The following is a 16,393-nucleotide window of genomic DNA, read 5'->3' on the forward strand; positions in this document are numbered from 1 at the left end:
TTGACCTGCAAATTCAATTGTTCTTTCATTTCAAAGTATTCAATACTATATTAGATGAATATGTTGATAATTTATAATTATTTGAATTATAAATCCATTTATCGAATGAATACATATGTAAAACTTTATTATTATAAACGATCTCTCTAATTGCTACTATATTTATTAATGCTACTATATTTGTTTCTGAATTATCTGATGTTGTTGTTTCGTTTAAAACAATTGTTGGAGAAGTTGTATTAAATTCTGGTTGAGGTACTATAATAACTTTAGAATTACAATCTACACCAACCCATGGTGAATTACAAATACAACCTAATAAATTATCACATGTACCATGAGTTGCACCACCACAAATTGGAGTTCCTTTACATTTTGATGGTTGAGGCTTGGTAATAACTTTAAAATTACAATCTTCGCCATCCCATTGCCAATTACAAATACAACCTAATACATGATTACATGTACCATGAGTTGGACCACCACAAACTGGTGTACCTCTACAGTTTGATCTAAAATATTTAATTATGAATGGTGTAACTGTGTACATGTATGATTTTGAATTTCCATTTTTAATCGAAATTGTAAATGGATCATTTGATGGTTTCGCGCCATCTACTTTAATAATTAAGCCAGATTTCGTTGAAGGTTTTAATGAATATCCTTGGCTGAATTCAACAGTAAAATCTGCATCTGGTGGGAATCTACCATAAATAAATAGTGAACCACCTTCTGATGATATTGGACTTGTACCTGTAATTAATCCAGGGCTTTGAGAATCCAATACTGTGAAACTTGTTTCAATTAAAAATGGATATCCATTGTTTCTTAATGTTATTGATGAATAACCAAAGTAAGCTCCAAATCCAATTAAACCATAAAGATTGACTAAAATATCTTGTGGTAATCCAAATCCATATGGTAATGTTAATTTACATTTGTATTGGTTGAATGTTGAATTTGTTTGTGTTGTAATTACATCATTACACTTCAATGCTTGAAAGAGCTGCGCTTGTTAAATAAACAATTGGATATTCTTTAATACCTGATCCAATTGAAATTCCATATGTAAATGTTACATCTCTATTTAAAGATCCAACATTAATACTTTTTGGTTCAAAATCAAATGATTTTAATTCTGGTTGAATAAAGCTTCTTCCACTTGGACATTCAGTTTCAATTGAGAATAAACTTTTATCTTCAATTGGATATAGCGGATTGATATTTGGAGTATAGTCTAAACCTTTATTCATAAAGAAAGTTGAATTTAAACCATATCTAACATATAATACCATTTCTGCAATTGAGTATGTTTGAGATATACATATGCATTATTATTTAATGTTATATTGATTCGATATGTAAATTCATTTGAATATTCAATTGGTGAAATAATTGAAACATTATAAAGAATATTTTAAATCAAAAATAGAGATCACATGAAAAAATAAAAAAAAAAAAAAAAAAGGAAAAAAAAAAAAAGGAAAAAAAAAAATTATGATCCACATAGAAAATAAAAGTACATTATTTTATTTCTTATTTTTAATTATTTAATTAATTTACTTTTTTTTTATTTTTTTTTATTTTTTATTTTATTTTATTTCTTTTTTTTTAATATTCTTAATAAATTTTATTAAATTGTTGTTGTTAAATTGGAAGATGGTTTTAAATTATTATTATTATTTTTTTTTTTTTTTTTTTTTTCCATTTAATAGATGAGGAAAAATTTTAAAATGTCGATTTGATTTTTAAAGACAATTTATTAATTATTTATTGCTTGCATTTTTTTCCCAAACACCTTCATTTCTTTTTTTAGAGCTTTTTTTCTTTTTATTGTGACAACAGTGGCAAAAACAATTGCAATAGCACCAACGGAACCAACAATTATCCCTGCTAACTGGGCTGTTGTTAAACCAGATTTGGATTTTGTTGATTTTGCAGAACAAATTGAATTTTCATTTGTTGTTGTTGATGGATTTGAATTGAGAATTAATGAGAAATCTGGATCAATTTTAACATTTTTATTATAGATTGGTATATTAATACCAATAAATGATTGGGATGTGTGAGAATCACTAATTGCACCTAATGATTTATCTAATAATTCATTTGAAATTGTAATTGGAGTTGAATCAACCAACGCTCTCCTTATGAATCTACCATATAAACTTTTACCTGATATTGATAATTTAACATAATCTGAACTTTCACTTGTTGTATTATCAAATTCTTTATTTGAACATGAATCTGAATTTGAATTAATTATTGCAGTGGCTGATATAATTAATTGTAATTGACTCAATTTTGTTGAAAATGGATATTGATCAATATAAATTGTATATTTAATTGATGATGGTTTCATTATAATTTCTTGACCTGCAAATTCAATTTTTCTTTCATTTTCAAAGTATTCAATCTCTACTGAAATTGGTGTCATTGATCCATTTTTATTTATAATATTAGATGAATATATTGAAACATTTGAATTAATTGAATTATAAATCCATTTATCGAATGAATACATATGTAAAACTTTATTATTATAATCGATCTCTCTAATTGCAACTACATTTATTAATGCTACTATATTAGTTTCTGAATTATCTGATGTCGTTTCATTTAATATAATTGTTGGTGAACTTGTATTAAATACTGGTTGAGGTACAACAATAACTTTAGAATTACAATCTACACCAACCCATGGTGAATTGCAAATACAACCTAATACATCATCACATGTACCATGAGTTGCACCACCACAAATTGGTGTTCCTTTACATTTTGATGGTAATGTTGTTTTAATAAATCCTCTTTTATATGGTTTAATTATATATGGATTTGATTTTGAATTACCATTTTTGATCCAAATTGTAAGTGGACCACTTGATGGTTTTACATCATCGACTTTAATAATTGAACCAGACTTCTCTAGAGGTAGTAATGAATAACCTTGACTGAACTCAACAGTATAATAAACATCTGGTGGGAATCTACCATAAATAAATAATAAACCACCTTCTGTTGATATTGAACTTGTACCTGTAATTATTCCTCCACTATTTGAGTTTATGACTGTGAAACTTGTTTCTATTAAAAATGGATATCCCAATTGCTGTAATGAATATGATGAATAACCAAAGTAAGCTCCAAATCCTATTAAACCATAAAGATTAACGATTATATCCTTTGGTAATCCAAATCCATATGGTATTGTTAATGTACATTTGTATTCGTTGAATGTTGAATTTGTTTTTGTTGTAATTACATCAATACATTTCAATATTTGAAGAGTTGAACTAGTTAAATAAACAATTGGATATTCTTTAATACCTGATCCAATTGAAATTCCATATGTAAATGTTACATTTCTATTTAATGATCCAACATCAATATTTTTTGGTTCAAAATCAAATGATTTTAATTCTGGTTGAATGAAACTACCACTTGGGCATTCAGTTTGAATTGAATGTAAATTCCTATCACTTATTTTAAATAATGGATTGATATTTGGAGTAAAATCTACTGCTTTATTTATATAAAAAGTTGAATTTAAACCATATCTATCATATAATACCATTTCTGCAATTGAGTATGTTTGAGATATACATGTATTATTATTTAATGTTATATTGATTTGATATGTAAATTCATTTGAAAATTTAATTGGTGAAATAATTGAAACATTATAAAGAATATTATCAATTGAACCAATAACAACAACATAACCATTATTGAAACCATTATAATCCTTAACTGTAAATGTCCAACTAATATTATAATTTTCATTATCTATTAGTGCCACACCTAAACTTGGTTCTTTATTCATTGTTGTTACAATTGGTCCCATTAAATCAATATCTAAAAACATATGTTTTTTAAAATAAAATTAATAAAACTATAATTAAAAAAATTAAATAAACAATTTAAAGATACATACGATCACTAATTATATTCAATTGGAATTCATCAGGTAATTCAGTATTTAAAATATATTGTAAATTTGGAGTTTTTATAGCATATTCAAAAGCTCCTGGAACAATATTTGGAGGCATGTAAAATATAAATTCATAACGAGAATTTACCCATTCACCTTTAATTGTTATATTATCCCATTGAGGTATAATTTGAAGACATGGATTAAATGGTAATGGAGTATCATATGTTTCAAGGTACATTATATTATAACCATATGAATTTGTTAAATTTACGTCATTATAAAAGAAACTAATTTTTGATATATTCTCTGCATTAAAATCTATTAATTTATAATATTAAAAATTAGGAAAAAAGACTTTAAAAATTAATATAAAATAAAATTAAAATAATAAACATACCATAATTTTGATCATATAGTTGTGGAAATGAAAGGGTATCTAAAAATGATTGATAATAACTATTTTGTTCTAAAATTGTATATTCTGAATTTGAATCATAGATATTTAAAACTATAAAATCATTCTTTAGTAATCCATAAGTATAAATAAATTCAATAATACCATTATTAAGACTACCACTGATAATGTTAAAATCTGTTGAAAGATAAACATAGGAATTCTGGAAAGCATTATTGATACTAAAATGGAATAATTCAATTTTAGAAATTCCATTTGGTGTTGAATAATTAAATCTAAATAAAAGTTTGTTATCATCTTCTGAAAAAGTATCTAAAATATTAAATTTGGTAATTAATGGTGCTGAAAGATCTATAAATTAATTTTATAATTAGGTTAATAATAATTTAAATAAATAATATTAGAAATTTGTAAAAATATAATTTGTTACTTTTAAAATTAGGACCAGAGAATGAATATGAATAACTTCCAACTGAAAATGAGTATGAACTATTTGATACATCCAACATTGTAAAAATTGAAATATCTAAATTAAAATTTTTATTATTTCCAGAACCAAAACCAAAAGGAAATGATTCATAATTTGTTTTACCACCTTCCCAATTATATTCAATTTCATTTCTACTTGTTAAATTCTCTCCTTTATAATTTAAGAATGTTAATAAATCATCTAAATTAACTATATTTTTTGAACTTTGTAAATCTGTTGGTTCAAATTTAAAATCTTGATCTATATTTTTAATTAAAATGTTAGAAAAATAATAAAAATAAAAAAACAAAATTATAATTCTAATTCTTACATTTATAACTATTTTTATCTTGATATACATCTGAATAATTTTGAAGTGATAATGTACATAATACTTCACCAATAGAAATAATAAGTCTTGCATTAATAAAGTAGTTAAGAGATCCATCATCATAACTTGATACTATCTTTGGTAAGAAAAAAGAATCTCTTAAATTAATATATGGATATCTTTCATTTGTTTTAATATTAATCCAAAATTGAGGATAATCAAATTTTGAATTCATATTATGATTAATATTATAGTAATCAATTACTGCAGAATTTACATAACTAATTGAACCTTTTTTTTTTTTTAATTAATTATTAATTAACATTAATATTGTAAAGATAATCAAAATGTAAATTATTATTAAAACTTACTATTAAATGGTGATGATATATTAAATTTTGGTGAACCATCAATGTATTCAAAAGACCATGTTTTTGGAGCAACGGTTTTTGGTGTACCGAAAAATGTTAATTTGTATCTTCCATCATATTCATAGTCAATAGAAACTGAAAAAATACCACTCTCTGAAGTAGTAAGTCTGGGAACATATGAGACATCATCAATTAACCCACTCACATTAACATAACATGAATATGCTGATGTGAAATAATTATATGAATAACCAGATATTTGTTCAATTGTGAAATCAGTTGGAATTTCTATATAATATAAATAAATAGATTTTTTTTTTTTTTTAATAAATGTTTAAAAAAAGGAAAATATATATATATATATTTTAATTACCCTGACACATAGGATAAGTTGTATGATATAAAAAACCACCATTTTTTGAATATGCTTTAACTCCAATTTCACATTGATTTATTGGACAATATACTCTCGCAGAAAATAACTGTGCTGTTTCATTGTGAAAAATAACATTTACATCATTATAAGTTGTGAAAGCATTGAAACCACCCCAAGTTACATTATCCAATCCATTTAAATCTGAAACCAAAATTGAAAAACTGAATTCACATGAACCACCTATTGCATAAAAAGAAGATCCAAGTGAAAATTTAAATTCTTCAAATTTTAAATCTGAAATAACAAATTGAACAATAAATCCAAACACCAATAAAAAATAAAAGTAAATATTAATTTTCATTATTCTTTTTTTTTTTTTTTATTCCTTTTTTTTTTTTTTTAATAATAAAAAAAAAAAAAAAAAAAAAGAAACCAATTATCAAGGGAAATTAAAGGTGTTTAACAAAAACCATTTTGTGGATCAAAAAGATATTATTAAACAATTTTATTTGAAAAAATGTTTAAAATGGTTCAAACGATTCTTATAACCAATCTTTAGATTTTTTCTTTTTAAAATTTCCATTTGTTTTTATCGGTTTTTTTTTTTTTTATTTTTAAAAAAATAAAAATATCTTCCTCTTTCAAAAATCTTAGGGTTTTTTTTTTGTCCATGCATTACAGTTTTTTTTTTTTTTTTTATCATTTTTTAATTTTTTTATTGTTAGAGAATTTCTGATTTGTAAAAACCATCCTTAAAATCTTGATTATTATTTTTTTTTTTTTTTTTTTTTTTTTTTTTTTTTTTTTTTTTCTATTCATTTAAAATTGAAGTTATATAAGAAAGGTCAGATAGTTGCCAATTATTATCCCAAAATCCAAGAGCATTAGCACCCGATACACCTTGATAACCAAAATTTGGACCTAATATCATGAAATCTGGCATTGGGAAAGATGATTTAGTTGGGAAATTGAAAAGACTATTTTGGAAACCAATAGTATCAGTACCCTCAATAACTGTAAGCATACAACCTTGTCTAGCTTGAGTATAACGTTCTTTTGGTGTAATTTTCATAATGGCCTCTGGTGAATAACATGATGATAAAAACAATAAACCAACAGAAGGACCTGAAAACATATTTGAATCATCATTTAAAGAGAATGACATATTATCACTTGAACCATGGAAACCAATTGGTGATGGTAAAACTGATTGAATTGAGTAAACTGCTTTATTTGTTTGTGGGCCTCCCATAAATATTACATTATAAGTTGTGAATAAGTCATTTGTGAATTGAGTATCCTCTAAAACATTTATTGAATATCTCATTTGATACATTAAAACATTTGATAAATAAACTGCAGATTGTTGACGTTGATTGGTTTGTTGTTCACTTCCAATTGTACCATAAACAATTAAAATTGGATAATCTAATATTTGTACCATTGGACCAGAATTTAATGGTGATCTTTCACTCCACATCCAATCATTACCATCATTACAAATTGACCAAACTACACTTGAACCACTCTTTTTATTATTTTTAACCTTTGTACCATCGGTACAATAATGTGATGGTAGTTGAATATAATTAAATTTTTGACCATCGATAATGACTTGATTTGGTTTCTCATTGAATGAATTGAAACCAAATCTTTTTACATTCTCTGTTTGTAGTGACCAAATACCACTTGATAAAGAGTTTGTTTTATCAACACGAATTTTTGAAGCTTTGAAATTATTAATGGCTTGTTGAATTGAAACACCACCTTTGCCTTGGAAAGAGCCAGGATTTAAACAATTGATTAAAAATCTGTCCGGTAATAATGGTATACCAGAGATTGCATATTTGCTAAGGAATGCTTGCATGATTGCATCATCAACCACACCATTGAACCAATGATTTTCTCCTGGGATTTCACTAATTAACCCAATACTTGTATTATGTGTTAACTGATCATATAGACGTAGCATACGTCTAAGATGATAGGGTGGCACATTATCATCATCTGAACCCATACGAACTATCATTGGTATATTGATTAAATGTGGTGAGTGGAAATCTGCATCATTTTGACTAACTACTGAATCTAGAATAAATCTTATCATTGGATTACTCCAAGAATAACCAACTCTAAGGAAATTTGGTGAATATAATTTCATATCAATCCAACCTGCTGCAATTGATAATGATACCACTCTATCTGGTGAAATTGCTGTTGCGAAATGTTCACTACCATGTCCACCCATACTATGACCTAGTACTTGAAGTTGATATGGATCACATTGATATTTGGTTTTCAAATTGTTTGGCACACCAGGTAATGAATTACATAAATAATCCAATGCCATCAATCCATTCTTTATACCACCCTCTTCCCAATCGAATCCATAATTGGCTCTATTTGTTGGTAATAATATCCATGTATAATTTTGAACTTGAAATGCGCCTGTCCACGCCGATGATTTTGCATCAACACCTGCACCATGTAATGCAAATAAAACTGGTGTTGGTGATATACCTCCTTCTATATCATTTGGTGGTATTGCATCAGCATATTGAATTGATAAATCAAAATCTTGAAATGTAAATGTAAATGGTTCACCAAATGATTTACATGTAAAATTTAATGTTATTAATTCACCTTTTGATTGTGGGGATTGAGGATAAACCATCATACTAAATGCATAGGTTGTACCTGAAGGACAATTAATAAGACCACTACCATTACTAGTTTTAACAATGAAATTGACAGGAATTAATTGACCAGGACCAATGTAATTAATTTCTTGAGGTAATGGTGATTCAATTAATGAAACTTGAAACTCATCAGTTAATGGCTCTAATGATATCATGCCACTGATTGGTTGATTCAATATATTCAAAACTGAAATTGAGATAAAAGGTGATGAAAATTCATTATCAACTATATCTGGTACAATCGTATTTTCATAGACTATGAAAATTGATTGCTCCTCTTTGGTTGTTATGATTTCACATTGATAACTTGCTGCCTCTGATCCAATGATTCTAACTTTTAATTGATGTGTACCACTTGATAATTGAATTGAATTAAATTGTAATCCCAATCCATATGAATCACCTTGCATCACTGTTGAATCTATCCAAAACTTTGCAATACCTGAACATGTAACTAAAATGGTTTCACTAGTATTCAATGAAAATGTTGAAATTCCCCAACCACTAAAATATGTGCCACTTGATCCTGCCCAATTATTTATTAAATCCCAATTTACATTATTTGAAAAATTTAAATTAACCATACCATCAACATTTGTTGTATAATGATTCCATCCAACTCTAAATTTTTATTTATATATAATAAATATAATAAACAAATAAATAAAACAAATAAAAAAAATAAAAAAAATTAATACATTATATATGTTTTTATATTAATTTAAAAAAACACATACCTTGCTCCATTAACTAATTCACTAATATATGTTGAATTATCACCTATTGGTATATTATCAATTCCACCATAACAATTTAATACATCAACATCTTCTCTTGGTGCACTTGGAAATGGTGCTAATATATCCCATTCTGTTAAATAATAATTTTCACAATTAACTAGGTTTTGGGATATTAAAATAATAAATAATGAAAGTAAATATAATAACAATTTCATTATTTATTTGTAACTATAAAAAAATTAAAAAAAATAAAAAATAAAAAAATTATTGAAAAAGTCATTTTTTGTGGTTTGATCTACAATTTAATAACCCCAACACAACTAAAAAAAAAAAAAAAAAATTTATTTTTTATTTTTTATTAATTTCCCAACTTTTTTTTTTTTAACCCAATATCGGGGTGACAAATAACATTCCCAATATTAAAAAAAAAGGTAATTACTTTTTTTTTTTTTTTTTTATTTCTTATTTATTATCTATTTTTTTTTTTTAATTTGATAAAAACATTCAAATCTGGTATTAAAAAAAAAAAATAATAATAAAACAATTATTTATTATTTTTTTATCATTGTTTATTTAATAATATTCTTTTAGATTGTTCAAAAAATGTAAAAGATAAAGCAGCAGCCAAACCTGCTTTCACAATTCCAGGTGTACCACCTTTAAAGAAAGCTTTTACACCTCCTTCATTAAAATATAAATCTCTAAAACATGATTTCATTCCATATCCAACTTTTTCATTCACTTGTAATCTCTTTTTAACTACATCAAATGGTAATACTAAAAACTATAATTAATAATTAATAATTAATAATTAATAAATATATTAGTATTTGATTATTAAAATTTTTTTTTTTTTTTTTTTTTTTTTTTTTTTTACCTTTGAAATTGCACCAGAAAGTAAACCACAAGTAAATTGATTTAAAGGATTATTATTATTATTATTTACAGAAGAAGTATATTTATTTGAAATGAATTTAAAAGTTTCATAAAATGTGAATTGAAAACCCATTTGTGGTACAATTTGGAAAAGTGATGAATTTATACCACTGAATAAATTTGAATAACCACCATTACGTGCAATGATTGTTTTAAAAGTTTGTTTGAAATTAGTTTTGTTATGATTATTTACAATATTGGTACGAATGATATCGAATGGATATGAAACGATAGTTGATAGTATACCAGCACTTGCGCCACCAATCATTGTAATACTAGAAGATGGTTTATAATTTGGTTTATCTTTATCAGTTCTTTGTTGATGTTTACGATATTCCGGGTCGAGAATTCCAATAATTTCATTATATGTTGAGAATTGAATTGCTGCATAGGTCACCCACAATAACTCTGCACTAAAATTACCTTTCCATAATGATCTAATACCCTCCTCCCTTATAACCTTACTCATTGTATTAATTATACCTCTATAATTCACATTTTCTTTACCAATAATTTTATTATTATTATTACTATTATTATTTAATTGCGTACGTTGTAATTGAAGTCTAATCTTTACAACATCCAATGGTGCAACTATAAATCTTGTAAGTGCTCCTGAAAATGATCCTGCTGCCAATTCAACGAAAACATTTGTTTTTTTATCTTCATCATTTGATGTAGTAATTATCATTTAATTAAATTATTATTTTTATTAATTATTATTATTTTTTGTGTTTATTTTTTTTTTTTTTTTTTTTGTTTGAAGAAAAAAAAATAAAATAAAAAAATAAAAAAAAAAATAAAAAAATTAAAAAAAGATTATTGATGATCGAAATGACAATATGAGAGTGAAAATGGGTGTTCACACTCCCCAGAGTATTTTTTTATATTTTTAATTTTATAATTTTTTTTTTTTTTTATTTTTTTTTTTTTTTTTTTTTTTTAATTAAATTTAACAATTATTAATCAAAAATACATTTTTTTTTTTTTTAATATTGATTAATTTAATTTAATTTTAATTTTAATATTTTTTTTTTTATTTTTAAATTTTTCCAAAAAAACCGAACGACGATTTTTTTTTTTATTTTTTTTTTTTTTTATTTTTTTATTTCCCCAACATAATTACAAATATTAAAATAAAAATAAAAATAAAAAAAGATGGAAGGATTAGAAAAAGAAGTTATTGAATTTTTAAAAAAACATGATAAAGATTTTGAATACCAAGAATCAATAAAAAGAATAAAATGTACAGTAACCAACCATGAAATGTTACCAAGAATAGATATTTTAAAAATTCATTTAGAATCAAAGAAATTTAAAAATGAAAAATCAAAACAATTTGATTTTAAAATTTATGAAGAAAAACAAATATATCAATCTAAAAAACCGTATGTTATTATATATATATATATATATATATATATATATTATTTTTTAATTTTAATATTAATATTAATTTATTATTTTTATTATTTTTTTTTTTTTATAAATAATAAATTAAAGAAATAAATTATTTTGTTCAATAACACAAACAGAATTAAATAAAGATAGGGATGAAATTGAAAAACACATAAATGGTAGAAAATTTAAATTGGCATTAGAGAAAAAAGATGTAAATAAAAGTAGAAAGAAGAAGAAACAACCAGATTATCTTGTTGATGATAATGATGAAAATGATGAAAATGATGAAAATGATGAAAATGATGAAAATGATGAAAATGATTTTATCCCAAATGAAGATGAAAATGCTGATGAGCAAGATAATGAAAATGAAGATGAAGGTGAAGACGATGATGAAGATGAAGCTAATTTAGATGAAGATGAAAGAGACTTTAGAAAAATTAGATTTATTGATGAAACTATTAGTACTGATGAAGAACTTTTAGATGATGATGATAATGATGATGATGGTGATGACAACGATGATGATCAAGAAGGTGGTGATGATGATTTCGATTTCGAAGGTGAAGGTGAATTTGATGAGGAAGATGATGATCTCATGGAAGATGATGATGATGATGATGATTTTGAAGGTTTTGATCATGAAGTTGATGGTATTAGTAGTGATGATGAAGTTAATCAAGAGGAGGAAAAGGAAGAGGAAAAGGAAGAAAAAGTTAAACCAAACCAAAAACAACCAAAAAATGTTGAAAATCAAAAAAAAGTTGAAACTCAAAAACAAACAAAAGTTGATCAACCAAAACAAACTAAAGTTGATCAACCAAAACAAACAAAAGCTGAACAACCAAAACAAACAAAAGTTGAACAACCAAAACAAAATAAAGTTGATCAACCAAAACAAATTAAAAAAGTTGATCAACCAAAAAAAGTTGAACAACCAAAAAAAGTTGAGCAACCAAAAAAAGTTGAACAACCAAATAAAGAGGAAAAAACAATCAAACAAAAATCTGTTGAGCCAGCCCAAAAAACCCAAAAAAGAAAACTTGAAGATATCCAAAATAATCCAAATAAAAAAAATAAAAAATAATAAAAAACTAAAATAGAAAAATATATATATATTTTTTATACTATTTTTTATTTATAAAATAAAAAAATGAATGTAATCATTCTATTTATTTTTTTATTTTTTTTTTTTATCAGTTGATATTGACTTAAGTCAATATTTTATTATTATTTTTTTTTTTTTTTTTGATCAAAATTAAAGCGATGCTGATTTTTTTGATTTTTTTAATTTTTTTTGTTAATATTTTATTATTATTGTTTTTTTTGATCAAAATTAAAGCATGTTGATTTTTTTTTATTTTTTTAATTTTTTTTTTTTTTATTTTTTTTTTTAATTTTTTTTTTATTTTTTATTTTTTTTATTTTTTATTTTTTTTTATTTTTATTTTTTTTTTTTCAAAACCCAGTTTTTGTTTATTTATTTATTCATTTCATCCCACAAAAAAAAAAAAAGCCCCAAACTTAAACACACTTTTTTTTTTTGAAATAAAAAAAAAAAGAAAATAAAAAAAAAAAAAATAAAAAGAACACTGTTTTTTTTTTTTTTTTTTTTTATACCACTTTACTAAAATTAATCTAATAATCATATTTATTTATAAAAACATAAACTCAAATAAACACTTATTACAATAACATTAACATTATTTATTCACCCACTTTGAAATTTTTTTTTTTTTATTCCCAAAAATAAAAAATTCAAAAACATTTGTATATATCAAAAAAAAAAAAAAAAAAAAAAATTCTATTAAAAATATTCAATGAATAAGAATTAACCAAAAAAAAAAAAATAATAAAAAAAAAAAAAAAAAATAAAAACAAAATAAAAAAAAAAAACAAATTCATTGTTATCAAAAAAAAAAAAAAAAAGAAGGAAAGAAGAATATTTCTAAGAGAGAGAGAGAGAGAGAAGAAAAGTTTAAAAAAAAAAAAAAAAAAAAAAAAAAAAAAGAATAAATTAAAAATAATGTCATCATTTCAAAATAGTAGTAGTATTAATAGTTATAATAGTAATAAAAATGAAAGAACGATATTATCAAATTCAATGTCATCATCGACATTATCAATAAATTCACAAACATCAGATTCAAACTTATCATTATCATCAATTAAATCATCATCATCATTTTCACTTTCAGCACCATTATTACCATCATTGTCAATGATATCCTCATCTCCATCCTCTTCAGCATCGTCAACGTCATCATCAACATCGACATCATCATTTATTGGATCGCCAAAAACGTCAAGTTCAGCATCATCATTATCATTGAAATCAAGTATCAATGGTATCTCATCAGGAGTTGACAAGATATCATTATATTCAAAGGACACACAATGCACATTATCGTGTGATATCGATAGGGAGAGGGAGATTAGAGAGGCAGAGTTATTGTTTGACTCATTGCCAGAGTTGGTATACTATGTCACAAAGATTAATCAATGGGGTAAGCATCAAAAGCGTACACTCAGATTAACAAGCAAAGGCATAGAGAATATTCGTGGTGATTTCGTGTCAAGTCTATATTCTTACTCTGCCATTAAATCCATCTACAATAAAGACTCTGAGACATTTGTTCTCGAATATCATGGTGCATCCCATAGTTATGTATATAAATCATCAGTAGGTTATCAAATCGTTCAAGAGATCTCTTCAAGATTAAAACTACGTAGAACAACCGATAAAAAGAAACACAGTTTCGATATAGCATTAGATTATCAAAAGAAATTAAAAGCAAAAAATAGACAATCTGAAAAGGTTTTATTAAATTTTGAACAACAACAACAACTTTCTCAAACTATTATAGATTCAAATAAACATTTATCACCAGATTTAAATGAAAATTTAATTAAAAATAATAATAATAATAATAATAATAATAATAATAATAATAATAATAATAATAATAATAATAATAATAATAGTGGTAGTGTTAATGTTGGTGGTAGTATTAATGTTAGTGTTGGTCGTACAAATATGATAACTTCGGGTGATGACCTTTCAAATACATCAGTTTCACCATCATCTCCACCAACTATTGCTGATAATTTCGAACAAGATGAAGAGGATGCTGATGATAATGTTGAAACTAAAGTTAAAACTGTTAAACGTGCCACTAAATTATCACAACTATTGGGTAATACAGAGGAACAACGTATACAAACAGAGGTTGATAAAATTATACTCTCATCAAGTTCACCAGAAAGAAAAGCCATTCAACAATTTATGTCAAATTTTAATGTACTTATGAAAAATCCTGCAACCGCAGTAATGATCGTACGTCAATTTATTGATACTCAAAAACAAAATGTATTAAATGAAAGAGATTTACAATTATCGAAATTATTAGTTAAAAATGGTTTTGGTGGTGGCAACAATTCATTATCATCATCACAAATTAATGATTCATCACAAGAAGAAATCTCATTACCAACTATCGTTGAAAAGAGTTTAGAGAAGTCAATTATAGTTAGAGTACAAAAACAACTCAGTGCTATTATAGTGCAACAAGTTGCAAAAGAGGAACTACAACTTCAAGATTACATCTCTAAATTAATTTCAAAACCACAGGAATTCTTTGGTATTAAAGATGATTTCATCTCTGCAAATTGTTGGAAATCCGCAGTTTTAGAGTTGAGTTGTTTAGGTAGATGTGAAATTCCACATGATAAATTGGATACAATTTTATCTTCTGCAAGAGCAATTTACAATTCTCTAAATTATGAAAAAAATTTAAAAAACAAAGATTATCAAGATTATTTTTTATCTGCTGATGATTTTTTACCTGTATGTATTATTGGTTTATTTATTTTTTTTATTTATTTTAAATTTTAAATTTTTATAAAAAATTACTAATATTTTAATTTTTAGATTTATTTATATGTTGTAGTAAATTCGGGTGTAAAAGATTTAGAATTTACAAATCAATTTTTATGGCAACTTTCAGATCCAGATAGATTATGTGGTGAAGGTGGTTATTATTTAACAGTTTTTAGTTCAATTTTAAGTTTAATCAAATCTTTAAATATGGAAAATTTCGAAAAAGCAACAATAATTGATGATTTAATACCCTCAATAAATTTAAAGAGTGATACTTTATCAAATATTGAAAATTTAAATAATAGTGATGAAGATAGTGATAGTGATAGTGGTAGTGGTAGTGGTTTTTGTAGTGATAATACATATGAAAATAATAATAATAATAATAATAATAATAATAATAATAATAATAATAATAATAATAATAATAATAATAATAATAATAATAATAATAATAATAATAATAATAATAATAATAATAATAATAATAATAATAATAATAATAATAATAATAATAATAATAATAATAATGGCAATGATTTAAGTGAAACAGAAGCCAAAAGATTAAAAGGTCGGTCACAATTAGGTTCAAGTTGGCACGGTGCTACAATTTCAAATAAAAAAAGAACCCAAAGTTTTAATTTAGGAAAAGATAAGAGTCTATCTTAAAAAAATAAAAAAAAAACTACCAAAACAATAAAAATAGTTTTTTTAAAAAAAGAATTAAAAAAATTAAAAAAAAAAAAATAGAATTAAGAATATTATTAAAATAATTTGTTCATCTAATTTTCTTTTATAATAGATTTTGTTTTTTTTTTTTATGGTTCAAATTAATTTA

The 16,393-nt window shown here is 24.1% G+C and overlaps 6 protein-coding genes across 6 annotated transcripts; 2 read left to right on the plus strand and 4 right to left on the minus strand.

Annotated features, from left to right (window-relative positions):
- Window positions 1–25: 25 nt before the first annotated feature.
- Window positions 26–1,295, minus strand: DDB_G0280155 (hypothetical protein; the record flags this gene model as incomplete). The annotated part of the gene is made up of 2 exons (XM_636183.1): window positions 26–988; window positions 1,026–1,295. 2 exons carry the CDS (start codon window positions 1,293–1,295, stop codon window positions 26–28), a joined length of 1,233 nt encoding a protein of 410 aa, XP_641275.1.
- Window positions 1,296–1,762: 467 nt separating this feature from the next.
- Window positions 1,763–6,260, minus strand: DDB_G0280157 (hypothetical protein; the record flags this gene model as incomplete). Its single annotated transcript, XM_636184.2, has 7 exons — window positions 1,763–3,858; window positions 3,938–4,255; window positions 4,335–4,703; window positions 4,783–5,082; window positions 5,153–5,443; window positions 5,524–5,811; window positions 5,897–6,260. 7 exons carry the CDS (start codon window positions 6,258–6,260, stop codon window positions 1,763–1,765), a joined length of 4,026 nt encoding a protein of 1,341 aa, XP_641276.2.
- Window positions 6,261–6,710: 450 nt separating this feature from the next.
- Window positions 6,711–9,553, minus strand: DDB_G0280159 (hypothetical protein; the record flags this gene model as incomplete). Its single annotated transcript, XM_636185.1, has 2 exons — window positions 6,711–9,219; window positions 9,336–9,553. The coding sequence occupies 2 exons, from the start codon at window positions 9,551–9,553 to the stop codon at window positions 6,711–6,713; spliced, it is 2,727 nt and encodes a 908-aa protein (XP_641277.1).
- A 347-nt stretch (window positions 9,554–9,900) lies between these two features.
- Window positions 9,901–10,965, minus strand: mcfK (mitochondrial substrate carrier family protein; the record flags this gene model as incomplete). The annotated part of the gene is made up of 2 exons (XM_636186.1): window positions 9,901–10,122; window positions 10,216–10,965. The coding sequence occupies 2 exons, from the start codon at window positions 10,963–10,965 to the stop codon at window positions 9,901–9,903; spliced, it is 972 nt and encodes a 323-aa protein (XP_641278.1).
- Window positions 10,966–11,432: 467 nt separating this feature from the next.
- On the plus strand, window positions 11,433–12,762 carry DDB_G0280163 (hypothetical protein; the record flags this gene model as incomplete). Its single annotated transcript, XM_636187.1, has 2 exons — window positions 11,433–11,662; window positions 11,778–12,762. The coding sequence occupies 2 exons, from the start codon at window positions 11,433–11,435 to the stop codon at window positions 12,760–12,762; spliced, it is 1,215 nt and encodes a 404-aa protein (XP_641279.1).
- Window positions 12,763–13,701: 939 nt separating this feature from the next.
- DDB_G0280165 (vacuolar sorting protein 9 domain-containing protein) lies at window positions 13,702–16,224 on the plus strand (the record flags this gene model as incomplete). Its single annotated transcript, XM_636188.1, has 2 exons — window positions 13,702–15,522; window positions 15,607–16,224. The coding sequence occupies 2 exons, from the start codon at window positions 13,702–13,704 to the stop codon at window positions 16,222–16,224; spliced, it is 2,439 nt and encodes an 812-aa protein (XP_641280.1).
- Window positions 16,225–16,393: the final 169 nt, after the last annotated feature.

Source organism: Dictyostelium discoideum (assembly GCF_000004695.1).
Source record: "Dictyostelium discoideum AX4 chromosome 3 chromosome, whole genome shotgun sequence".
Classification (NCBI taxonomy): Eukaryota; Evosea; class Eumycetozoa; order Dictyosteliales; family Dictyosteliaceae; genus Dictyostelium; species Dictyostelium discoideum.